The sequence below is a fragment of the Polyodon spathula genome, chromosome 6 (genome assembly GCF_017654505.1).
Source record: "Polyodon spathula isolate WHYD16114869_AA chromosome 6, ASM1765450v1, whole genome shotgun sequence".
Classification (NCBI taxonomy): Eukaryota; Metazoa; Chordata; class Actinopteri; order Acipenseriformes; family Polyodontidae; genus Polyodon; species Polyodon spathula.
Genome location: NC_054539.1, coordinates 14,356,785 through 14,384,324, shown reverse-complemented (window position 1 = coordinate 14,384,324; position 27,540 = coordinate 14,356,785). Strand labels below are relative to the sequence as shown.

Genomic DNA, 27,540 nt, shown 5'->3' with positions numbered 1-27,540 from the left:
CAGTGTTTGTGTTGTGCTGCTTGATTAGAATCATTAAATGCAACAAAAAATATTCAGCAAATGTGACACTTTTATTTTTCTTTACCTGTACGTTTAAAAACTCTAAAAACCGGCAAAGATTTTATTATTTTACACCAAGCAAAAAAATAACGATTCGCCGGTTTTATTGAATAATGTCCTCGTGGCTTTGTTTTAGTGCTCGATAAATATGTTAGATTAACTTTATATATATAAAATGTGCGTGTATGTGTGTTATAAACAGAACAACAGTTCTACCTTATACCTTTATACTTAGATAAATCTACACACCTTTGGACCAACATGTAAACGTAAGCATATCATCGACAACATTAACAATAGCTTAGAAAAGACATGCATATAAATCACTTACTAAAATTTTTAATTTCTAGCACTCAGACTGAGTCAATTCAACCCGTGCAAGCCCAGGCTTGAGTAATTCTGTCTACTCTGACGGACAGCGTACGCATCAGAACATTTCGCACAGGAAGCATCGGATTCCCCGCCCTTTACCTTCTGACAAAGGCGATTTTACAGTTACAATTGAGAGTGTAACCACAGACAAGCGATTCCCTCCAATAAGAATGGCAGAAGGCGGGACTTACCTGTCCCTACAGTAATATGAACAAAATAGTCATAGCTGATAGATAGATGGAGGGAATTGGTGGCGTTGGTCGACGATCGCTGTGCTGGCTCTGTGAACTAAGGGAACTGACTGAAGAAGTAAACGGTGCGGCCGACGCTTAGCAACTTTTAATGCACCGCAAATTGATGTAACACAGTGGATACCTCTTTATTTGCTTTTGCTGTTCGCTGTTAAATTGGCAGAATAATGTCTATGGTTGAGGAATACGAAGAAGGGGAGTATGAGAGAGCTGCCAAGCGACTCAAGACTGTAGAGGTAGAGTTGGAGGAAGGAGAGGACTTAGATGACTCGGATTCGACATCTCCCGGCTTGCTACTTGGTGACGATAATACAACCGTAGCAGGTGGAGGAGAAAAAAAGGCCCATTGGTCCTCAAAATATGGATCAAATAGAAGGGTAAGAAAATATATTGTTAACGGCATTGTAATAATAATAATAATAATAATAATAATAATAATAATAATAATAATAATTGCATAGGATAGATAAGTGGAATGGAATGTATTTGATACAACTTTTCTAAGCTGCGTATGTGTAGGTAACGGTACTATTAACGACAGCATTCGCATCAAACCTTGGTGTCCCATCATCACATTGGTTGCTGTGTTAGTCTTGTTTCTGATTATATTGTTTATAATCAAATAACACTGCGCATAAACTCTTAATTTCTTATTTAGAAAATTCCGTTGAATTTATTCTGAGCAGCGTTGTTAACGTTCTTCTACGGGTCAAATGTGTTCAGCTTAGTAACGTTTTGCTTTCTGGTTGTGCGCACAGTCATGCTATCTGTACTGTAAGATAAAGAAGCTGAGGAAATGTAATATAATTGTTCCAGATATTTTAGCTCTAGTCCACTTACAGTGAACGTCATCCAACCCTTCCCTGCTTTGTTGTGACAACATAACACTTATTTATAGAATTAACCCTTTAAATACTTCGATTCGCCGCAGAGGCACAAAGGGGTTAGGTTAAGTATATTTAATTCAAAGAGGTATGCGGGTTTTTTGTTTGTTTTGTGCTTTCCTGTGGGGAAATGGAAGTGGCATAATATTCACATTTTCAGTCACCATCGCAGCCCAGTCTTTCAACGTTCTTTGCTTCCTAGGATTTTAGGCTTCACGTCATGCGCTAAGCTCGTCTGCACGACACTTTTGCTGGGTGTATATTTTCACAGCCTCCTTGGACAAGCAGTCAAGTATCTACGCGAATACAAGTCTCAGTACTAACATGTTCACACTGTGGGGGTTATTTTTTAATGCTTTGTAAGTTACGTAAACCTATACGATTCTTAAACTAAAATGGCACATCACATTTCTTCTTATTTAATTAACAATAAAATTTAACGTACAGTACATTACATACAAGCTGAAACATAAAACACATGTATGTGCTTTTGAAAATTGTAAAAGCTAGTAACCTTAATTATCAAGTTTTAAAAATGACTAGTATAAATTACTCATATCCTAACATTTAAAATGCCCTTCACCTGGATGCACAAAATGAGTTAATGATAGTGTGGTATCATAAACATGGGATTATTTCCTGTATTTGATAATCATTTAGTGCAAGGCTGCTTGTCTGATGCTTGGGTGTTCACGCTCCTGTGAACCTGAAACACACTGGAGTTGAAGACAAACCTTCAAGTAACTGTAGTCTCAAGTTAATTTGATTTGACTGGTGTGAAGCTTTAAAATGTACATGTTATAAAAAGCAACTTGGTGGCACAAGCATATACTGTATAGTAGGTTAAGGTATAGAAAATTCTTTAAGAGCTTTTGAATTGGGTGTTTTCCAATTTAATTTGGCTCCAGTTATGAGGAAGCAATGAACGTGTTATCTGTATTAGCATCCCAAAGTGCCACAGTACATAATTTGCAGCCAGGGCTATAAAAGTCTTTTACTTGATACCAGCTTTCTCTAATCACTTAGGCAACACTTTGATTCCTCAGCCCCAAGCATTTGCTGTGCTGCCAGATTACAGATGACACTGATTATTATAATAGGCAACTGATTGCTTATCATTTAAAAAAAACCATTTAGGTCTGTTTAATTGCTCCAGGAAAGGTAGGGAATACTGCTGTGAGATAACACAGTTCATTGTTTTCTGTGGTGCCACTAACATGTTTTAGTTGTCCGTAATTGTACTTTTATTTTTTTTAGAGTGTATTATTAATTTTTATAAAATTGTGTGACTCTCTTAATGCTAGATCCTTAATTGGTTGATGTTACTGTGTGTAATAAAACTGGACCACAGAACAGCTTTTGCCATCAGCAGATGATAAAGCCACATTGACAACGGCCTAAATGGTGTTCTGGTGTACTAACCTATGAGTCCTCTCCACAACCAGCTTGCTAAACACCCTCAGCAGCTCATTGGTCTTTTAAAAAGCTGCTATTATCTAATTAGGAGAAATGTAGTTTTTCTGCAGTGCTCCGTAGAGTATCGCTAATCTGAATCAGTTGGCACCAGACAGTAGTGATTTGTTGATAACCTGTACTGTGCTAAAAATGCCTTGTCTAGTTTTTTCATCAAATATCAGGAATAACCCTTTGAAAAATATTGCAGAGAGCTATACGTATTTTACACCCTTATCAAAGAACTACGATATTGCATTTTTTTTTTCTCGAGCATGCATTTCATTATTTGGAATTATAAATCAGTTTGGATTAGTGCAGGTCAGCGGTACTGTAGTTCTTTATTGGCTGCTCACTGTACTGTAGCAGAAATCATATGTGAAGGTTTTATATTAGTTCAAGCTGTATAGCCTGACAGCCTGCAAAGAGTCACCTCCTGCACTGTGCATGATTGATTTTGTTTTTTACATTACAATTAATAAAGATGAATTAACCAGTACAATCAAAATATATCAGAGAGAGAGGGTCCCCTGTAGTTCAACTAATAAATGCACTGCGTGTATGCAGGGTTTCACTTCTTAGTCTTCTAGTGCACGGACGGTACTATTACCTGTTTTATGATCGCTTTTACAATTCTCATAAAAGAGAAAACAATAGCATACAAAATCAGGAATTGTAACTTACAAACAGAACTGTAGAAAACATGTCTGAAATAAATGAACCCTATTAAGTGTAGGCCTAATTAAAGTAATCCTTAGCAAGTCTTTGGTGAAGTGACCAGTACAGTACCAAATTTGATTAATTCTAAACAAAAGGGAAACCCTTCGCTGAGAACATACAATATAAATAAATGTACGGTAGGCTACAGGGTTTCCTGAAAAATACAGTCAATGCCTTTAGCTTTTCAAATTACAGTTTGTTTGTTTTTTTCAGGGAAAGTTTCATAAGGCCTTGGCTGGATAGCCAGCTAGCCTTACACTAATGAGATGGAAGCTATCTTTAGCGTAAATAAGCTCAAGCAGACAGCGGAAAATTCCATATCTTGATAATTTTTAGATCTCTGGTGCTGAATCACATGCATGTGGTAAGAAAAAGAACAAAGGGCTAAGGGACCCAGTTTTACTATGACACTGCTGGAAAAGAAACAGGCTCTGCTAGCAGTTCAAGACTGTAGCCAGATTAAAAAAAAACAAAAAAAACACATCATAAATATTGTTTCATTTCCCCATTATATTGTATACTGTTTTTTTTTTTTGATTGGCAGTATAGTTTTAAATAGTGCTATTCACACGGGTGACTAGAATTAGGATTTCATTGGCATTTGGTTGGTCTCCTTTGTGTACTGTAATATTTTTAGCAATGGTTCAGAATATTTAGATCATGCAGGGCTTCTTGACAAACACAAATATATTATACATTATTAAAAAAAAAAGGTATTGCATTAAAAAACAACCTTGATATGTGAAAGTGTCTGGATCACTAAGATTCACAAGAACAGGAGGCATATTCAACGTGTTAGCAAGGGACAAGTATACCTTTAACTGATTAAAACTGTAGCAGCCTAATACATTCTGTTATTAGAAGAACGGCTGCAGTCTTTGATTGTCTTTGATTGTCTTTGATTGCAAGCGCAGCGTACATTGTCGAAGCTGATTTGAAGGTCTTTGTACTGTTCTTGGTCCTTTCCTTGTGGATTTTGAGAAAAGGCAAATATATTCCAAGCATGCAATACGGGGAGAGCTTGATATGCAAAAAGCTAATTTGCTCCAATCTGCCTTGTATCCTCTGTGCTTTCATCTCGCCATCCATAATTAATACAATCAGTCAATGTGTTTCTGGACTGCACAAGTGAATGGTTGAGTAAGAAAGTCTTTTTATTGCTTTACAGTGTGTACATTGGTTAAGGAATGAACATTTTGACATTTTATTCAGTTGTAGTTGATTTTATATTTTAATACAAGTCTGTATCATATACCAGATAATAACACCAACTTCATATTTTGTTAAACTGGATCTACTGGGAATTTGAAACCACAGAAATAAAAAGTGAGTGTCATGAAATCCGTTATTGATTAGTTCCTTTCTTTTTATAAAAGGCAGATATTTTTTTTAGCACAAAACAAATGAACAGTCCACTACTGGGGAAAAAAAAGTACATTCTGCAAATGTTTGAGGAAGTCAATAAAATCATTGCTTTTAAAGTCACCGCTGATATGTACAATTATACACAATATGAGCAGTGATTCTGCGTACATTTTCCTTTCTGCTCATTTTCCATTAAAAAAAAAAATACAAGGATAACAATATTACTGCAATAGTATATATTCTAGATTTCTATAGATAGTTGTGTTTGAGGTGGAGTTCAGATCGTGGTTTTGTCATTCTGGCAATGAAGGCAAAAAAAAAAAAATCTTGTCAGTTCACTTTGTGATCGCTGAAGGTTTTTAATCAGATTTTGGTGTTAATTTTTAGGTATAGAGTATATTTTAAGATATTAGCCATGTGTAGGGCTGTATTTCTTAGGGGTAAAAATGGCTTCTTTGACGTCATTTCACAGTCTAAAAATAGGTATTTCAAGATATTTCCTGATTAAACATAATATTTGTTAAAGCAGAAAAAAATAGCATTGTCACATCTGCCACTCGTGAAGGTGAAGAGGCCATGGTTAACTCAGAAAATAACTGTCAATGTTAAATAACTAATTTCAATTGGGCTATAACATAATGGTATCCTATCTCTCTAATTATCTAATTTAACTTGTTTTGGAAAATAGTTGATTTTTTGTTAAATAAGAAATCTTTATGTTTGATTGTGGCAAAGTGGCTGTTGATTATTAACAGGTGCAGAGGTGATGCAGTGCAGAAATTAAACTGTAACAATCACTCTGCACAACTGAACAGAATGGAAAAGGGTATTTTATTTTTGTAATCCAGGTCTGACGACCAAATAATAAACTCTGGGTATATGCAGCGATGTGTAAAACACAGAGGACAGTAACAGGGGAATTGCAGCCCTAAACAATAAACACGGGTATCTGTCCCACAATATACAAATGCGGTCACCAGTCCTGGGTGCACGCTATAGTGCTCACGGTGGGCGATACAGTTTATAGAGTGACAGTGGTGTAGTGCTGTCCCAGGTTTAATGCTGGCCATTAGCGACAGCGCCGGAACGTGCAAGCCGTCTATAAAACACAAGTAACAATTAAAGACAAGATGAATAAACAAATACTCACAATATTTTTACAGGTTACTGCACGGGTCCTTCCAAGTTATATCTTGTAACCAAAATGAAGGAAAAGATTAACGATTCTCCGGCCCCTTTATGCTATCACGCATGACCCCTTGGTAAGCGATTGCAGCTGTCTTTATTGCCTGCAGCTGCTACCTTGTTTACCTTCCAGGTCAATACGTTCCTGCAACGTAGTCTGGTCGCCTTCCAGGCTGACTGACTTCCCAACCCTGGAAAAGAACTGTCAGGCCAGCCCGTCCAAAGACTTTCCCTTTCGATACTTAGTATCCTCACTGGTCGGGAGGGAGATTTCCAACCAGAACTCATTATATTTCTGTCACATTGATAAAAAAAAAAAAAAAAATGATACGTTGTACGTTTCTGCTTTAACTTTCTGCTTTAACTGAACATTTGAATGGACATTTTGTATACAAAAATAGAAACTATAAACTATTTTAAAAATACACTGGAAAATGATTTGGCAAAATGTATTCTCGTTGTCAGGGTCAGTTACTCACCAGACAACAGCTTGCAAACTGTTCAGTGATCAGTTTAGTGATCAGTACCCTTTCACACAACGCATGACTTTTCAATCAAAATGCTTCTATTCATGTTTTCTTTTATAGTGTATATCCGATACCATGAGTTATTGTTGCACTGTGCTTTCATGAAATGGCCCTCCCAAACCCTCACTCTCCCCATTTGCAGCTGCATGAAGAGAGACATTTCAGCTGACGAGATTGATGCAGTATGAAAACCTGCTGTTACAGATCCTGTTGTTGAAGTGGTTAACCCTTTGTTGGAAACATCAGCAAAAGAACGAGTCTATTGCTTATCTGGGACATGCTGCAATGTGATTTGTCAAAATCGTAATTGCAGGTTTATTTATTGGTTGCAAATTTTTCCATCCATTGTCCCACATGCTGAAACCCAAGCATTATAGAAAAGCTACATTCTTCCCAGATGCAGACGTTCTACATTCTTCCCAGATGGAGAAAAAATATCTAGTGTTGCTTTTTCAAGAGACAGAACTCCGTCTAGTGTTCTACAAATCACGCTGTACAGTACTCAACTAGCACGTTCTGAATTAATATTTAGATTGTATTATATCCTCATTTAAAAGGAAAGAGATAACAAAGAGATATCTGATAACAAATAAAGAACAAGATTAATAATTAAAGCTAGATGCTTCCTGGAGCTTGTGCTATTTGTGTAATTTTAGCTATCTGGGTCCTTTGCCAATCCAGTAACTTCTTAATAGCAATTAAACTCTATTTGTAATGAAGGTTAGGATTACCAAAACTATCACCCCCCCATTCACTGGGTCTCTTCTGTTTTAGATCTTTAACACTGTCTGTTTTATCTTTAACACTGTCTTGCTCTGTTCCCTAATTTTAGTGTTTCTATACTGAAGATCTCTTTAGCAGCACAAAAACTCTTTAGAAAAATCCTATTAATTGTACAAGTACGCCACATTAACCATATTTTACACCCTACTCCACAACAAAATGCTAATTTGTATTTTGATTTCAGTCATGGATTTCTGTGCTTTGCAATAATGCAGTATGCAGTATGCATGTATATGTACATAATTGTAGCTGTACTGTATGTGAAAATGCATTCATGTAACTGTAACAAACACAAACATGGAAGTTAAAATGATATCAGCAAATCTTATTTGTAGATTGCGTGCCATACAGCTACATGATAGCACCCTCGTCATCATGATATTTTATTTTTTGTTTTGTTTTTGTTTCTTGCAGCGGTATGAATGCCTTGTCCATATGACCAGGTTACTGTCCTTCAGCCAAACAGGTTGGAGACAGTAATACAGCACGTTTATTTCACTATCGTTTAGGGGTGTTTGCTTGATCTCGTGAACCTTGTGTACAATATTATGATTTTCTTGGGAAGTATGATAAAAGATCATATGAAAAAACAAGAGTAGCACATATGCATAGCAGCAGCACAGCTTGCAGCTCATAAAGTACCTGGCCTATTTTTCTTTAGCCTGTCTGTCTGCAACGTGGTGGTTTGACAAATATAGATTAGTTGGACTAATTTGAGATTACGGGTAGTTGCTTTAAATACAGGAAAACAAACAAGCTAATGTGTAGTGGTCATGTACCATAATATATAATTTGAGCTTGCTTTTTGATGATGTGATGTCAATCACTTATAACTGCAAGTTAAAAAATAACTGTAAGAAAAGGGCTGGCTCATCTTTTGTGGTTCTTCTGTTTTTAACTTTATGCTGTTTTCTTTGCAGTTGTGAATGCTGCACTTATCGTTGTATGACTGTGAATGCTACTAATGGTTGTAAGACTGCGAATGCTATGCTTGCAACAGGTTCTCCAAGGGACTAATTCTGGCTTTATGCATGTAAACCGTGGAACACATTCCTCCACGCAATGCAGTGCACCAGATTGTCGACTTCCACAGTTGCTTTGAAATGCTTTGAAGTGCATGTGAAATAACGCACAGGTAATTGGATCGTTAGCCAGCCTAACTTTTGAAAAGTCTGCACGTTTTTAGAAGTGCTGTGCTTGCAAACCACACACATGTATACGTGGAGATCCCAAGCCGAAATACAACCTCATCGCGATCGGGTTGACCCCGTTGGCTTGGGGTTAATTGACAGTTTTAGAAATAATTTTCCTGTTCAGCTTGGGGTTGTCTTGTGGGTGACCCCATCGCAAAGCAGAAAATTCTTGAAGCTGATCTGAAGAAGATCTCATACCAGAAGAAGATCTGATCATTCTTTCATGTCAAATGTGCTAAACGAACCTACTTTGAAAATAATAATAAAAAATGTAAAAAAAAAAAAAAAAAAAAAAAAACCATTTATGAGGTAATAAATACATTGCAGACCTACACTTTAAAAAAATTCTCAAACCACCCAAAACATTTATTTATTTATTTATTTATTTATTATTTCAGAAGTACAAAAGTGTTCTAAGTAATGTGTAGTTGTTAATCAATATTGCAACAAGCATAATATCAAGGAACATTCCAAAATTCTAAATATGCACTAAAAAAGAAACAGTGCTAAAACAGAATGGCATGTGATACAAGCGCCTGCAAACAAAACAGTCGATGCATGAGTGCTGGGATGAACATGGATTTTTTAGTGTTTGAATATTTAATCAAACCTTGAAATATATATATTTTTATTTTGAATTGGCTGAGAAAACAATAGTTATTGGGACCATATTACAGTAAAGAAGGCGAATGCGTAGTTTGCTTCTGATATAATTTAGGCATTGGTTTTCATTTTTTTTTCACGATTTTTTCATTAAACCCGAGGAGAAAGCTGAGGGCATACTGTGTAATGATATCAAAATATTATCATTTTCCACTAAGATTAATTGAAAAAGTTTTAATGCACACTGTTTTTATTTATTTATTTATTTATCTATTTGTTTGTTTATTCGCTGACTAAATTGCCACTAGCAACCATCCAAAATGAATTACTAAATAATTTACAGTATAGCACAGGTTAGTGGAAATTCAGTGATGGAAACAAAAATGTACAGAGCTGTACTGTACATGTTGTCATAGCAACAATGTTGGATTAGAACCTTTTTTCTATAGTGACACAGGCACGCAATGCAAACATACTGTCTGGTATGTGCTGCATCTTGCAGTTTGACAAAAACGTTTTTGTCAAAATCGCTGCCAGAGAAACTTAATTATTATTATTTTTTTAGGTAGAATGAGATTGTGAGTTCTATTAGCACTGTTGCTGCTACCCATGGTAAAAAAGAATCTAACAGCAAACAACTGCAGTATATAATAAAATTGCATAATTTATCTCAATACAGTATTACGTAGAAGTCATAATCTGTAAAATGCACTTTTACACCTCCCTCTCATTTGCAACTGAATTATGGGAAATAAAAGTGGAGGGAAGATAGTGGATTTTTATTTAGTGTGTTTGGGGAGAGGAAATAGAAAATTTAGGGTTATCATAAAATGCATTGCTCTTGAGATGCAGTGTATGCTCTTGTATCGCTACAGTTATGCAGTAGGTGTATCGTTGCATTGGCCTTTGTTCACTTTTGTTGAACTGTTAAAACACAATGAGACCAATTTATCTCCCTTTATTGCAAGAAAAAGCAGGGCGTCTGCCCCGTTTTATTATAGTCCATGTGCTGTTGGGAGTATTTATTTACCTTCTGGTTCTCAATGCAATGAGCACCCTTCATCCCTATTGGTTTTGCCTGGTTACACAAGAACAGCAGGTAGACGTATAGTATTTGGTGAAAACTAGATTTTTATTATTCCCATACAGCTAATACTTTCAGCCAATACAAAAATAAAATCATGAACGGAGAGCATCTTTGAAAAAAAACTGAATAAAAAACAAAATGTAAGACTTTAAAAATAAAAGCATATTAGGAGTTGTACATGGATATATTAATAACAATGGCTGTTTGGTGATGCCCCAAAAATACATTTTCTATTAATAAAATGTGTGAACAACAAAGTTGTTTGTGAACACGTTCGCACAACGCAATTGCAAATTGAAAACACTCCAGAGTTGTGTAGTACTGTGAGGGTAGCGTCATGGCCCAGGATGCGATCGGCCGGGAGAGAGACTCAGCACACAGGAAGCTGCAGTTTAAGAGAAATTGCATACTTTATTTACAAACAAGAAACAAACACGAAACAAACACATTAACAAACAAAACGGCACAAAATCCAAAACAAAAGGTTTGACAAAACTCATGAAACGTACCAAACAGCACAGCACAGAACACAGAACGTCAAACAGCCCTCAGTCTCCACCTATCACCATCAACTCCTTTCTAATTAACATCCATCAGAACCTATTTTATACACCCGTGGCTGGAGCCTAATTAAGCATGTAATCACTTTGTCTCCAGCCACATTCCCACGTGTTTTGACAAGGAGAAATTTAACTCCCTCCCTGCCAACCCAATATTCCCCACACCAACACATGCACCTGTGCACGAGCAAGGCTTTCACCCTGCCACACTGCCACAACTGCATAACGTAGCCTTGCAGATAAATACAAAGGACACACAGTTGGCAAAGCTACCATGAAATAGCAATATAATCAGAATATATTAAAAAATAATTGAAGCTTTTATCTCATTCACAAGTAACACTGTCAGCAGCATTGAATTAAGGTCATCATTTAAATGCAAAGCAGTTCTCACCGAGAGTGACTTCCTGTTAATTTGGTCTACATCTACGCAAGTGTCTCACGCTTACGTTTGCCTATTTGTATAATCTGAGTGCAAAACTACTGTCACTGGTAAATCATTGATATTTACCTTACATTCTTTTACATTTTTATTAATAGTGAGCAATAAACTAATTCATAACATTCTTATTACTGTATTTTGTATGTCTTCTTATACAAGCTTATAAGAGCTTAACTTGAGAAATGCGATTAAGGCATTTATAATAGGCAATAAAAAGGCAAAGGCCTGAGTGAACACTTGCTTGTTTTAGATTAATGGTCAGCAAGTACAACTGATGGTATTTTTTAAAATCACCACCCCCTGTCGTGTTTCAAAGGCTTTGGCAATACCTTCCACTGGTCATCATGCACCACTGTTGACCACAGGGTTATTAATGTTTTTTTTTTGTTTTTTTTAACTCATGTCTTGTTTTTTTCCTGTTAGGCAATTGGCAGGGAAACAGTAAAACAACTCCTTATTTTAAAGATCCTTTAGAATTGAAAAAAAAAAAAAAACTCAGTCCTGTTCCCCAAAACAGATACTGTAATAATAGAAGCCCTACAGGTCTATCTATATGTAGTAGTAGTAAAATGGCAATACTTTGTTACAATTCAGAAATATTATGATACAAGAATCCATACTTTGTAATTAAAATAATTCTGCTTGTATATTGTAATGCTTCAACTGCAAAACCAGTTTTATGAGACTAGATCCAGTACCAGAATTGTATAAAAAAAGAATTGCAATTGTATAGAAACGCCTTCTAGCTAAGTTTAGTAAGAAACATTTCTTGCTAATGCAGTACACTGCTAGAGATTTAGTTCTTCCTGAATCCTCATGCCTACACTATATACTCACACTCACCTGCTATGAATGATAGCCCTCCTCTTTGGAAATCAGTTGGACGAGATGCCAAGGAAGAACTAAAAGCTTGCTGTCTGAATCAAAGGCCACTGAATGCAAGACTTCTATTTTTGTCTAAACCACGATGAGAGACCAGTTCATTTGATCTGAGAGAAAATAGTCAGATTATTTTTGGATCGCGGGGCAAGTGAAAATTGAGACCTAGAATTTGCAACTCCTAATTGTTAAAGAGTAGATTGTCGTAATAAACTAAAACCTATTTTACAGTAAAGTGAAATAAAGTCACCTATATATTTTACTAGGGGTGTGTTGAAACTCATATCTTCCGACTAATTACCTTTAATAAATTTGAAGTTGTTTGTGAATAAAATGTGTCAACTACTCAACACAAAACAATGTGGTCCCTTTGTTTCAATTATTAACCATCAATCAATAATAGTCTGACAGTACTATTTAATCTAGAACCTGTTAGTTAAATTTTATAAGTGATTATTTGTCTTGCCTTTATCTTTTTGATAGGAAATATTATTTTCTTTCACTTTCTGTAGTTTCCTTAGAAATGCGTCATCTCTGCAGTGAATTGTGGGACTGTATTTGTAGGCAAGGTGTTGTCTCTGATTAAACCTGACAAAGAAGTACATATCCCACAGCAGTAGCTTGAGTGAGGTTAATGAAAGTCACTTTTACATGACGAATCAGTTGCGTTTGCTAGTTTTGCAGCATATTTTCATTGTCAGTTTACTGCCCCGGCAGAAAACAATCAATATGAAAAATTGGAACTTGATTGTACTCTAAAGGTGAGGGAAGGGCAGCTTTTCTTTTTTTGAAGTCAACGCATTAATAAATAGACCTGTTTTGATTGATTTAATACTGACAAATACTTCTTAAAGGTAATTACTTACAAAATATGAGTATTAGCGTGACACTGCTATATTTTACCATAGCAAGATATTGTAAATATTTTCTGTTAGATATTTCCATTGCAAATCTCTATTAAACTGAGTGTTTCCAGGGGAAGGAATTGCCTGGGCACATCCCTAGTGGTAATGGTTTTACCGGCCTATATAATACATTTCTTGTCTCTTGGTTCCAGGACAATGGGGACGATGCCCACCAGATTCCTCCCTCCCCGGTGGTCCACGTGCGGGGGTTGTGCGAGTCTGTGGTCGAGGCAGACCTGGTTGAAGCTCTGGAGAAGTTTGGGACGATATGGTGCGGCTTAGCTTGTGGCTATCATCTTAGCTAGCCAAATTTTTTTTGTTATTTGGTGTCAGACCTGCTTATGTCAACTGCTCAAGGGATCAGCTAAAAAAGACACCCAGGAAATCACGAGAGTGATCCTTGCAACAAGTCCCTTTCTCGCCGAGAACCACACTATTATAATGAAATATACAGTTCAACCTTCATTCATGACAAATTCATAGGGTTTTTTTTTTGTGTTTTTCACATTACACTGTTTGTCACGCAGGCTGATTCCAAGTCTAACTTGTCCATATTTTAATTGTGACACTGATGTATGTTTTCTGTTGTATCTTGCTATCTGTCTCCTCGCTTTTTTATTATAACAATGGTCTGCTGTTATTACAACCACAGCAAACTGCCTGATGTAAAAATTAAAATTTTCCCACATTTTACCATTAATGTAGTATTTGGTTGCATTATGAAAACACCATCTGCCTTCCATTTAAATCTTGGTCTGTTGTGAAAGATCATTTTCTATACCTACAAGAGGAAAGACAGTTGTGTTGTTTCCTGCAGCATCTCTGATATAGCTGTTGTAAGCGGAAATATAGGTACTTTTTTGTAAAATAAAAATGTTAATGTAAAAAAAACAATATATTTCTGCATTAATTTAGGACATTTTTTAAAAATCTTTTTACACGTCATATTGCAACACATTATTTTTGTTCCATCTGTTTTAATGCAGGGTTTATTGCCTCAGGGCAACATCATGCTGTGTCCATAGCTGTTTTGTGCCCTCTAGTTGCAATAATGTTTACATACAGATGCAGTTCCTGAGTAAAGCATATGGAATCTCAGCTCATCATGAGGAAAAAAAGTCATCTGATCTTTGTATTTTGCTTTTCCAGCAGGGCAGGGCTGACATTATCTGTGCCTTACAGTGTGTGGATTTTGCTTGTTTGGATTATCATCCCATCAGCAATCGTAATGTTGCTTGAGTGACACGTTAGTTTGGCATTTAATGCAGCACACCTGGAATGATTTCATATTTACAAACCCAACCTGATAACTAACCTTTTTAAAAAAATAAATAAATAAAAGGTCAAAAACAAAACACTGTTGTATTACAGAACTGGTGCGTTCAGCAGCTCAGGACGTTATCTCTCTTATCAATTCCACTTAGCTGATTAGAATGCTAACTTGTCATTCCCTTTTACTTTTCCAGCTACGTGATGATGATGCCTTTTAAGAGGCAGGCTCTGGTGGAGTTTGAAGGTGTTGAAAGTGCTAACAAGTGCGTGGCGTGCGGTGCCAGTGAAGCTGTCTACATAGCTGGGCAGCAAGCTTTCTTTAATTATTCTACCAGTAAAAGGATCACGCGGCCAACCAACTCAGACAACCCCAACAGTGGGAATAAGGTCTTATTGTTGTCCATTCAGAATCCTCTTTACCCCATAACAACGGTAAGAATGCTGCCTGTTATTTGCAATCTAATGAAGCCATTTGGCACACAGCTGACTGCCTTGAAGTTGTGCCAATGAATGAAAAAAACCCTTGAAGCGAGTGCACTTTGAGTGCAGGGGGCAGAATATATTTCTGATGGAATTTAAATTCAATACTCACGAACGGAAACCATCGGACTCTGATGGCACATCACGTTACAGCTTAAATTTCCATCCCACACTGTACTTGGATGAGACCTTGACCTGTGCTGTAAATTGCTTCATTTTTGTGTGACAGGCTGCTTTTAAGTTTTGATGGTGTGTTGACAAATGTGAGATGTTCACACCTACCTTATTGTGCAGGCTAACAAAGCTTGGAATAAAAACATGACATTTTAAATGTTAGAATAAAGATAAGTGCTTCAAATGTTAAAACATTCTACCATTGTATCTGTGCTGTATATAAAAAAAAGAATCGGTAGCTTCTAAGCAAAAAATGTGCTTTGTTTTTTTTTCCAGTTTCTCTAACATCGATGCAAGCACAATGTATTTTGCTTCTGATTTTTACAGTTTTATTTTCAAATTACACAAAAAGCACAGTTTATTGGTACTTTACTTCTTTGCAGTATTTGATAGTTTACATTAATCTCACCAGACATTTCTGTTACAGAACTCTATGGTATTTGTATTTATTTACAACTAGTGAATGTGGTGGTGTTTTTTTTAATTTTATTTCTTATTTTAGTGATTTTATCTTATTTTTACAGGATGTTTTATACACTGTCTGCAACCCGACTGGAAATGTCCTCCGCATTGTAATATTCAAGAGGAATGGCATACAAGCCATGGTGGAATATCCTTTTAGACCCACTAGAGTATTAACTGGGGATGCGTAGTTTTCCATTGTAGCTAAAGAGATAGATAAAGACATTTCTATGAGCTGTCACTGATTACACAGTTGATCAGAAAGGGACTAAACTGCCTCTTCTTTCTTCTTCCAGTCCATTGCAACTCACTCGGTGTTGGGAGTGCCTTAGATGTTCAGTAAAAGCACAACAAGGGGGAGGGGTATCTCTTGAAATATGCACATCACCGCATTTATCTCTTGGCTGAACAACTGAACATGTAGCTTTTGAAATAAATATATGCAAGAAAGGGCTTCTAACAAACATATGTTTTGCTTGTTGGTATAAATACATATTAATAAACCTTCTTGCCAGCATTGTCATGTAAATTATGCATTGTTTGTTTTATAAGTAGATTATTTTGATCGTGACCAGAAGAGCTTTTTAGTTTTTGTTAGAAAATGATCCCTTATGGTAAAAAACCATGATAAACTATACTATTTTTGAAGAGCTGGGTGCAATGTACAGTACCTACCAAGTGAGAGTGAGTGGAGCTACGTGGTAAATGCAATAGACTGGGAGTCAGAAGATAACCTTTCAACCACTATCTGACGCTGTGACCTTGTGCAAGTCAGTCATGCCTTCTGCCAAGCTCTAAAATAGGAAGCAAATGAAAGCACATTTTAGTATTTTAATATCTGGTCATAGATTTGCCACAGTCGTTGTAAAGTTAACTCAATGCGCTTCGTAGCTTTTAAATAACATATCTCCTGATGTTTTACTGACCTGAACTAATGCTTAAAAAACAGGTTTGGAAGAAGAAAAAAAAGTGCTGGCCTTGCAACTAATTCATCTCTGTCATGGATGCAGTAAATCTCTGTGGCTCAAGAGATTTGATTTAGTTTAGGAAAGTGTCTGTTAAAATATGCCTTTTTTTGGCTCCCTACTGGCTAAAAAAATAAATATTTTAGACAAAAGCTAAATATTTACAGTATATTAATTGATAGTTGCCTACGCTCATTATAGAAAACAATCATTTGATCTTTGTCTCAGTTCAGTACTACAGTTAATTTATGAATTCTGCTTGAAACTACAGCAGGGTAGGTAACCTGGCTTTGAAATGACCTAGTTTCATGTACAAGCATCAAAGTGTTAGCAAAAAAGTCCCCCCCCCCCCTTTAAATAATAATCTACAGTTTAGGGAAAAAAGGTAATATTGGTGATATACTGATCCTTAACTTGTACATACATTCGAATCTGTTCAAAGTGCTCAGAAAGCCAAAGCTGCCCTCAATGGAGCTGATATCTACGCTGGGTGCTGCACGCTGAAAATTGAATACGCAAGGGTAATGACTTTCTGCACGTCGAGTTTTATACAGTTTTTCACTGAACAGACATACATTGTTGTTTTTCTCTTTCACCAATAGCCAACCCGTCTTAACGTGATAAGAAACGATAATGATAGTTGGGACTACACTAAACCGTATTTGGTTAGACGAGGTAAGGTTATTTTAATGTACTGTACATATGTCTTTGTTTTACTGTTCTCTGTATGTGTCTGTTTTAAGGTAAAAATGAGCTCAGCAGTTCACATGAGGTCAGAAAAAGGATGTAATGTATCTATATTTTAGTGAAATTCTTCATATTTGATATGTTGCTATTCCTGACAGAGGGACAAGGGGAGAAAGGGATAATGGGAAGAGAAATTAAAATCTTTTTTGTATTTTTACAAATACCTGCATATATTTATGATCCATACGGTTTAAGAGGACTTTCACTAAAATATGTGTACTTTCACTTTTAAATCTTTTTATTTTTATAATTGCTGCCCTGTCATTTAATACTCATACTGAGTGCATTCAAGTATTTTTCACATGGCGCAGTAATTTTTATTTAAAAAAAGTGTGAGTAGATGTTGGTAAAGAGATGTTAATGCACAAGGGGTTTGATGAAATGCTGGTAAATTTAGAAATGTAACAGTAATATGAAGAGAAAAAAAAAGTGCAAATGTTGCTGGCCACCAGTGGTGTAGACTGAGATTGTGAAGCTGTACTGTGACTGTAGTGCCCCCTACTGTTTGTTTTGACAATACCGGACTAAAGTGAAGGTGGAACTCAAACATGCAGACAAGCCAACAGCACATAAGACTTTCTATTTCTCCAAGCAACACTCAATTCCCAAGTAAAAGAGAAACTGAAATAGGACTGATTGAATAAACACAAGTTTAAGAGCCTACCTACCGACCTGCACGCTGCTTCACTGTGGAAAGGACTTTTCCGAGTAGGGGGGGTCAGTGGTGGACACAAAGAGGACGACAGCCAGGCAGACTCTGCACCTCATCATGCATGCGTGTGTGAAAGTCCTCAGACTTGCCACTCATCTTGAATACACGCACCACCTCAGCACGTCTCACAAGGAAGGACTCCCTGTGCGTGGATCAATACCCCATATAGCCTTTTTTGTGTATATTCATTTATTTGATTGAAAAATTTCAGGGGGGCATTTGTCATGCCAGAAAATTAGATTGTCACCAAATCATCTGTGACATTTCTAATAAAAAGTACTGCATTTAAAATGACCTTAAAGACTAACATTTCCTCTTTTCTATATTGGATAGATTTTACTAATTTATAATTATAAACTCACTAACTACCAAATACAGAGCTCTTTTATTTCACAGTAACAACTAGCGCATGTACAATAGATCAGCTTTATCTATTAAATGTGAATTAACTTCATTTGTGAACGATCCATTTTTAAAGAACAAGGGAATACTGTTCTCTGTTGTTACTGTACGACAATGAGTATATTCAAAGGCTTCTGAAATGAGTGCTCTTACTTTTACCAGTGTTATGGTGACCCTTGTATTCAAATATATTTCCTGATGCAAACAATTGATGGTTTGGTGATCTTTTTTAAAGCTGCAATATCTCTTTGCTTTTCCACACTACTGATTTAGTGCTGTAGCTATCCTTTAAATAACAAGAACAAGAAAGGATGTTACAGCTTTAACCCAGGCATGCCTTTACAGTTACACATAAAATGAGACTTGTCAGGCATGCCAGGGATGACTGACATTATGTGGTTTTATTCTGTATTAGTTTTGTTATTGTTCACTTTCCAGATTGACCACTTAGTGGAAAATAGCCAAGACTGTGCATGTCAAATGTCATATAGAGAAGTCTGTATCCTCTTTGGTTGTTAAGAAACTAAAATAGAAAATGGTATTTTGGATATTAGGATATTTATCTGAACCCAGTGTTAATGATGTGACGCAGAATTGAATGAACAGTTGTTGCCTCGTTTCCCTAGAAGAGTCCTTCTTGCAGTCATGCAGGACGCATGCTGCTGCATGCTCCATTTTATTCCAGGAATTCTTATTTTGCATTGATTTCAGTACTTCACTATATAATTGCACAATCAAAATAATTGTGCCAGCACAGAATGGAGATGCTGTTAAATGCCTATTGGTACAAGGATGTGCGTGCTTCTTTATATCTGGCAAATAGACAACCCTGTAGTGTTTCTTCCAAGTAACATTACTTTGGCGTACCCAAGGTTGTAAGTAAAATAAACTAACAGAAATGTCATCAGAAAGCATTGCTCTTCTTTCAATTCTGTCCCTTCTCTTCTGTGGTTGATGCTTAGGCTGTTACAAGTTGTATCCACTGAACTGTGTATGTACTGACTGTAAAACCATGTAACACAGGTTGATGTTATTCGCTTGTGCTGAAACCCCTCTTGCAAGTTTAAAGAAGGCCTCATTGAAACTGTTGCTGTTGACGCTAGTGGTAAAAACGCAGGTACTGTTTTTCCCAATTGTGCACAAGAGCTTTCTAAAGAATGTAATCTGAACTATGTACAGTTTTTTTTTGTTTTTTCTGAAGGTATATACCTCTGTTTTGGTTTACAGTTGTGTTCTGTACTATGTGTCTGTATTGTAGCTGCAGTATATGTGCACATATATATATATATATATATATATATATATATATTATATATATATATATATATATATATATATATATATATTTCTTTGCTATCCTGTACTAGTGCTTGCTGCAACCTTCACTTGTGAGTTTCCTGAATTATTATGTAAACATGGATTTTCCATAAATCATTTTTTTTTGCTAACAATAGCCGTTATACTGTATGTTGGTCATTTAGATGACATTATATTTACCGTTGCTTGTTCATATTTGTAGTCTGAATTGTTAGCTGGCTTGTCTGTAGGAGATGCCATTGAAGCGCAACCTACCAACATTTCTTTATAGGTCAACAGTGCCTTCATGTTTCTCTAGCCATTTCCTTTCATTCCTTTCATTTCATTTTGAGACATAATGAAAAAGAAAAACATCTACCGGAAGCCATAATAGCAGTACAGCATGTCATGTTAGATTTAGAAATGTCACATTTTTCAATTGTTGTCAGTTTTTTTGTTACCTATATGGAAAACTACAAAGAGGTATGTAATTCAATAAGTTAACGTAGCAATTATTCAGCAGGTTTCATTTGACTTTATGAAGCATAATTTGGCCATAGCTGTAGAATTGGAGACCATGGTCTGATGTGTGACCTGGCTAAGATTTTGGTCAAGCAGTCTTTTTTTTGTGTTGTTTACAGTCTGTGGGTCTGTGAGTCTACAACTGTTTTAGCATTTAGCTGTAACACTTTTACGTATAATGTAATAATTGTAAATAATGTTATCAATGTTTCAGATAGGGGGAAGGGAAGGCAGCGGCAAGCCATCCTAGGAGAGCACCCATCTTCCTATGGTGACAATGGGTATGGTGAGTTTCACACAAGCTCACACCTCTACCCCTGCTGTTTCTAACATGCAATACAACTGCCTCTGGGAGCACTTCATGTGCCACATCCCACGTGTTCCCTTTTATAGTACCAGGACTGTTTAAACATGTAAGTCACTACAATATACACCTTACTCCATCAATAATAGACATGTTCCTCCATGAAATTCAAAATGAGAGTTTATCAGGCGGACAATCAATAATATGTACACAATAGTGTCAAATAAGAAATGTCAATGAATCGCTTAATAAAAATTGTATATGTGGTATTTAAAACTAGATGTCATGAGACGAGGTGTTCGTATCATGTTATGGTATATTAATTACTGATTTCCAGTATGTGTTCTCATGATACATGTAAGTGCAATGTAACTGTGACAGACAGAGCAACACCTTCCATATATATGTAATAAAGTAAAGTGTAAAATACATACATAAAGACAAGATACCTGTCTTGAGGAATTTTATGCCCTGCACAGGATAATAACAGCAGATATGGCTACTTATGACAAGATAAACGTAAAAGGGGAGAGTTTGGTTCGATTTAGTGACCTGATGTGTGCACCTCAATCACACAGTACAACCCAGATTATTTTAAGAAACTTCATTTTATCAGAATGTTTCTTCCTTTTGTTTTTTGTTTTTTTAAGGTTCTCACTGCCCCCTGCTGCCTTTACCGAGTAACAATCGGTATAAAATGGGCTCTCATGACATCCCGGAGGTGGTTACTTACCCACTCCCCCAAACCTCCTCCTACATGGGCCACGGGGCGGCCTCCTCCAGCTCCGTTGCCATGGTGAGCGGGCTGCATGCCAAGAGAATGAACTGCACTAGAATCTTCAACCTCTTCTGTTTGTATGGGAACATTGAGAAGGTGAGTGGACACGCTGTTTAGTTTTCTGTTTTCTGTCATTCAGGTTGTTTTTTTTTTGCCAGATTGTTTTTTAAACAAAGGAACTATAGTAGGGCAGATCGCTATGCATTTCAGCAAACTTTAGTTTGAAATTAGGGTTCCTTTCCAAAATAGTTGAAACTAAAAGGAAATAAAATTTGATAGAGGAATTATTATATATATATATATATATATATATATATATATATATATATATATATATATATATATATATATATATATATATATATACACACACACTCTATCCTTGGTCAAAACAGGTCACACGGGGTTGTGAATATTATAGCATATGCCCATGTGTTGAAAGGGGTGACTCATTTGTAGATATCGATACGCTACTAGAATTTAAATAAAAACAAAACGGTAGCCATATTTAAATTTATATTAAGAAACAAGACTAACCACATTTGATATATTAAAGCAGACGAGGTGTGTCTGGAACACATTTTCTCATTACACTTACTACAAATCTTCATTTGGGCATTCTTCTCTTAAAAAGAAAATGGAAATGACCAGTATAAAACAAATTAAAAGCAATAGCCTGAGACGATTAACAAACCTAAAATATAAATGTTTGAGTTGTTTATTTCTGGTTTGGTAACTTTATTATCGTAGGTGTTTTTTTTACCTTACTAAAAAAAAACAAAAAAAAAAAACAGCTAATGACGATTTGGAGTAAAGAGCTTTGAGAACTTGTTAAGTATTTGTTAGGTGGAACATTTCGACAGTAACAGCTCTGATTCCAGGTCAAGTTTATGAAAAGTGTGCCCGGTACAGCACTCGTGGAAATGGGTGACGAATATGCTGTGGACCGAGCCATCACGCATCTCAACAGCATCAAGGTGTTTGCAAAGAGACTCAATGTCTGGTGAGAGTCTGATTCTGCAATATGCACAGATCATGCTTCAGATTGCAGGTTTATTTTTATATGCAAGCTGTCTTGTCTTAAAAGCAACACAAAGAGCTGTTCAGTTCAATATGCTCATTACAAAAAAAAAAAAAAAACGTTGTGGATTAGTTGATAGTGCAGAGTCTCTTGGTTTGGAAGTTCACAAAATCAAATCTTGGTGGATTTTTTCTGGTATTTTAAAAGTTTAGATGCATAGAAAAATAACACATTAAACCACCTGTTTGTGTCCAACTCCTCTATAGGGTCACCATGCAAACATATATCACTGCTCAGAGAGCACCAAGTAAAGAGTAGTTACACTGCTAATGTGCCATTGTGGTTTATTTCATTAAATGATGTCATAAGTAACAGGGTTGGATTTGGAATCCTATTTATATGGTGCACTTTGTTATCGTGATTTGTGTGTTAATTAATCTGTAGTCCCCTGTGATTCAGATAAAACCAGAAATTGATTAAATATGGCATTTTGCATAAAGATAATAACAATGTCTAAACCTATTTCTGGTAAATGTTAGTTTTCAAGATTATGTGTTTTTTTGGCTATAACAAGAGATAATAAAACAATTTAATGACTAAAGTCTGTTTTTTTTTTGTCATGCTGCTAGAGGAGAGCATGTTCAAATTTTCTTTGGTGATGTGCTTCGTAATCACTCTGTTTCTAGGTTTATGTAGGATTTCTGTTTGTTTTTCAAAGTGTGTCGAAGCAGCATGCAGTTATACCAAGCCAGGTGTTTGAACTGGAGGACGGGACAAGTAGTTACAAGGACTTTGCAATGACCAGGAACAATCGATTTACCAGTGCTGGTCAAGCTTCCAAGAACATCATCCAGCCCCCCTCGTGCGTCCTGCACTTCTACAACGTGCCCCCGTGTGTCACAGAGGAGGAGCTGCAGCAGGTGCGGCGTCACGGGAAGGTTTTTTGGGTGCACCTCCATGTCCATTGGTGCTAATGACATTTACCCGACATACAAAGTTATGCAAAAGTTATGCAACATAAGAGGACAGTGTAGCCTTGAGAGCTGCCAGACTTATTTCTATGTGTTTGTATTGCTAAATAGCACCCTGCCCCCCCCTGTTTTCTTTTTCCTTGAGGTTCCAGAAGAAAACTGTTCTTTGGCCAAAGAGCTTTTGAATTTCGAAACATTTGATTATTCAATTGAGTGATAAAATGGCCTAGCATCCGGCCATCTCTTTTTCTGGATCATGCGTACAGTAACTGTTGGGAATCTTTCACCCAGTGTACAGATTTCTATAAATGTTTAACTAACTGTTTTTGTTTTGTTCCCAGCTGTGTACAACACATGAAGTACCTGAGTTTATAAAGTACAAGGTGTTTGATGCCAAACGTAAGTACAATTTTTATTATTATTATTATTATTATTATTATTATTATTATTATTATTTACACTGTAAGGATAAATCTTCTCTCATTTTTTTTAGCTTCTTCCAAAACTATATCAGGGCTGTTAGAATTTGAAACGAAGACACATGCGGTGGAGGTCCTAACGGTACTGAATCATTACCAGATCAGAATACCAAGTAAGTGCCTTACCCTACATGAAGACATGTCCCATGTTGTTACTGGTGTCTTACAGTGGTTCTAGGAAGGTTTTGCTTCAATAGATATGTTAATAACAAATTGGCGTGCAATTTGCATTTTGTCATATCTGGTCAGTAATGAGATGTAGTTAGTTGTGGATCTAAACCACTGCCTATCTTTATATCACTGCTGTCTGTCTCCCCCAGGCTGATTTATTGACTCCCTTATTAACCTCACAAAATACAAAAGACATCAATCAGAAAGAGGTCTGTTAGCAGGTTTACAGCATAGGGCTGTGGTTTTATATTTTTAAAATATTAAAATTGCAAACAATGGGGTTTAGAGCTTAACATATTTAAAATGTAAATAGTAAAGCCTAACAACTTACAAAATATTGTTAAACTGTAAATTCATTAAAAAACGGAATGTTAATGTTCTGTACAGAATGTTAATGTTCTGTATTATAAGGCCAAAGTACATGGCTGGAATGCAACCCACAGGCTTGTTCTTTAGATGCCTGTGGTAAGGACAGCGTCACTGGCAAGGCTTATTACTCCCAGGAAGCAGAAACAGAGAGAAGCAGCAGGGTACATGCTAATGCACACTTTATTAAACGCATACAAACACTAAACAAAACACATTAACAAATAAAAAGGCAGAAGGGCCAAAAGAAAAGGTCTGTACAAAAACTCACGGACACGGACATAAACACAGCACAGCAACATGGACCTCCATCTCTATCAGCAACATTAATTCTAACATTAACACCTGTGATCACCCTTCTTATACACCTGTGGCTAGATCCTAATTAATTATTGATCATTTATTCAATTTACAGCTTCAGCCACATTCCTACGTGTTTTGACAGAGGAATTTAACCCCTCCCTGCCAACCAAATATTCCTCACACATACATCCACCCATGGACCAGTCTGGCTTTCACCCTGCCACCCTGCCACAGTACCCCTTGCCGTGCATCTGCGTATCCTTTTAAAAACAAAAAACCTAATGAGTTCTAATTTGTAACCAAGTTTATTATCTCTACTGTGGAACAAAAAAGGACTGGATTGTCTGACTACCATCTGTTGGATTAACCCTTCACCCTATAGCAGCAGTTTAAAGTTGCATAATTGTCAGAAGGCATTTCCACAGGCTTGCTTTTTCAGAGCCAAGACAAATATCTTCCGAGAAGCGCAATGCCTCAAAAGCAGAGAGATTTGCAAGTGTAAAATCTTTGTGTAAGCATTTGGCTTAAAATCTATTTGGCTACACCGTACTTGTTTAACACCAAGGGCAAATGTGTAAAATGCTAAGGAGGATACTATCTGAGTGGTTTTAACAGTGTTTCATAGATCTGATTGAACAGACCCCATTTTCATGTTTTTGTTTTTCTAGGTAGAAATAACACAGAAAATCAATAAGCATTGTTTATGGAGACACATTTTTATGTTTGTATTGTGGGTGTTTGTGTTATTTAAAGGGAAACTAGTGCAAATGAATATATAACCATTTCAACAGAAAACATGTTAACTAAAGCTTTTGACGGATTTTCAGCCTCTCTTAGAGCAGTTTATCGTAGAAAAACCATTAAAACAAATGAACATTGAATGTACTGGAGCTCTCTTCCGTCGCACTTTGTGTGTGTCATGTCGTTGGCTCGCTCTATAGTCACACACAGGATTCTATTGAGCGGATGTCTCGTTCCTATATTATGTAGCCATTGTTTTGTTCTGGACGCCCTGTGTTGGTTTAAAGGCTTATGCACACAAAAATACTTTTTGTTTCTGTTTTTCCTTTTGTTGTCTTTGCACCTGAACGCTTTGCACTCCGATATAATTCACCCTGCCGGCGTTCACTGGTGTGGGTAGCTGTCAACGATATGACATAACAGCATCGCCAGAAACGATCCAATATGGCGGCAGCCTGCATTTCCAGCTGAGCCGGAAAGCTCACACAAAAATTGAAATACTGGCCCAACTCTTGACTTTTTAACAAAATTGGAGCAACGAAACACATTTGTTATGTATACAGAGCATTTAGAGAGCCTTGTTATTTTGAGCACAGTTCCCCTTTAAGCCTGCAGTAATTCCCTCCTGTCGTCTTGCCTCAGGAACCACTGGTCTGTTCTGCATAGCTGAAATACTTATTTTTCAAAGGATATTGCTGTGAGACCACAGAAGTCTAGTATAACATGAAGCCCTTTGAGTCACGATACAAAACTGAAAAATAAAATACAAATTGATGAAAAGAATAAGAACTACTAACGATAAAATGTACAGTCAGAGAAACAATTGTAGTTTAATTTTAAAATGTGACATTTTGAGTTAGTCAGTGACACAAAACAGAACCAGTAAGTCTGAGTTGAGCTTAACAAATTAATTGAAGGAGAAGAGAAATTGCATTAGGTATGCCCTGCACCTGCAAAGGTGAGTTCTCTCTTTTGTTAAAGGTGCTAAATCTTGCAGAAATTTAAACCTGAATTAAGTTACATTTCTGGACTGCTTTCAAGTACTGTACAGTGCCTTTCTTTAAATGCATCACCACTGCACAAGTGTAATTGTGCTATAATGGAGGGCTATACATATGCACTCGTTGCTTGGGTGAGAGTACTGTGTGTGGTGTGCGTAGTGGTCATTTTACTCTGAAAATGCCTGTGAATTAAATCTTTGTACACTTTCAGATTTAAACATTTGCAATTGCTTTTGACTTTGCAGACGGCTCCAATCCGTACACCTTGAAACTCTGTTTCTCTACATCTTCTCATCTATAAGACAAGGCGAGGGTCCACCCACAGCAGGAGAAGCTTGTAGGAACTACTGCTGGAGAGCCAGCGGCCACTCTGGCCGTTGAATGGGAAGAGATGAGATGAAGTTGCCTTTTCTTACCTTCATTCACATTTAAAGGAGGATGATGAGAAAATTCCAAAAGAAGTGCAAAACTCTGAAGATGATATTCTCTTTTTAAAAAGACCTCTTGTTGTATAATCTGGGGCACAACAGCATTAGGAATGTTGAGGGAGAACTGCCACCAGTTTTATAGAAGTGACCTTGTCGGTTAAGTCAGATCAAGCGTTTTTTTAAGAGGACATTGTTGCTGTTGTATGGTTTAGCTATTATCATTTCCTAGAGGACAACATTGAAGTGATTCTCAGATGTCCGTTTAAATTGATGTCTTTGATCTATAATCAGCACTATTAGAACATTTTAAATCTTCATTTTAAAAAATGGTTGCCTAAATCCCAGACTTAAGCTTGCACTTAAAAGAACAACTCATTTATAAGTGTTAACAATTAGGCTGCTTTGTAATGTACAGATGTGTATAATATTGGTAGTGGTGGGGGGGTTATTCTCAATCTAATTTAAAGCTTGGTGTCTAAAAAAAAAGTAATATAACTAGTTTTGTTAAAAACAGGTAATTTGAGACTTGAGACTGTATTTGTACAATGTTTACACAAGTTCTTGGTTTGCGTAGTTCTCAGTGTTTTGACGGCACTGTTTCAATGTTTTTATTTGTCATGTCGCCATGTATGAAGCTTTCACCGTGAGCATGGAGATCATTAAAAACATTTGCCAGG

At 36.4% G+C, this 27,540-nt stretch overlaps 1 protein-coding gene across 2 annotated transcripts; it reads left to right on the top strand.

The window, feature by feature from the left end:
* Positions 1–620: 620 nt before the first annotated feature.
* LOC121316882 (heterogeneous nuclear ribonucleoprotein L-like) lies at positions 621–27,540 on the top strand. 2 transcript variants are annotated; one of them, XM_041252165.1, is made up of 15 exons: positions 621–1,060; positions 13,421–13,539; positions 14,735–14,972; positions 15,719–15,804; positions 17,046–17,142; positions 17,224–17,296; positions 20,515–20,586; positions 21,255–21,478; positions 22,264–22,385; positions 23,122–23,323; positions 23,716–23,773; positions 23,868–23,966; positions 24,806–24,948; positions 26,352–26,392; positions 26,681–27,540. In XM_041252165.1, exons 1-15 carry the CDS (start codon positions 851–853, stop codon positions 26,814–26,816), a joined length of 1,920 nt encoding a protein of 639 aa, XP_041108099.1. In that variant the 5' UTR covers positions 621–850; the 3' UTR covers positions 26,817–27,540. The 2 variants fall into 2 exon arrangements, with proteins under 2 accessions (XP_041108099.1, XP_041108100.1); XM_041252166.1 differs by lacking the exons at positions 24,806–24,948; positions 26,352–26,392 and having other exon boundaries at positions 625–1,060.

Bases quoted from the DNA above. Each gene is read 5' to 3' on its own strand.
- LOC121316882 (XM_041252165.1), top strand. From the start codon at position 851: ATGTCTATGGTTGAGGAATACGAAGAAGGGGAGTATGAGAGAGCTGCC. The intron at 15,805-17,045 runs ATATCCTTTTAG...ACTTGTACATAC, and splicing joins GGCATACAAGCCATGGTGGA to ATTCGAATCTGTTCAAAGTG. The intron at 22,386-23,121 runs GTGAGAGTCTGA...TGTTTTTCAAAG, and splicing joins GCAAAGAGACTCAATGTCTG to TGTGTCGAAGCAGCATGCAG.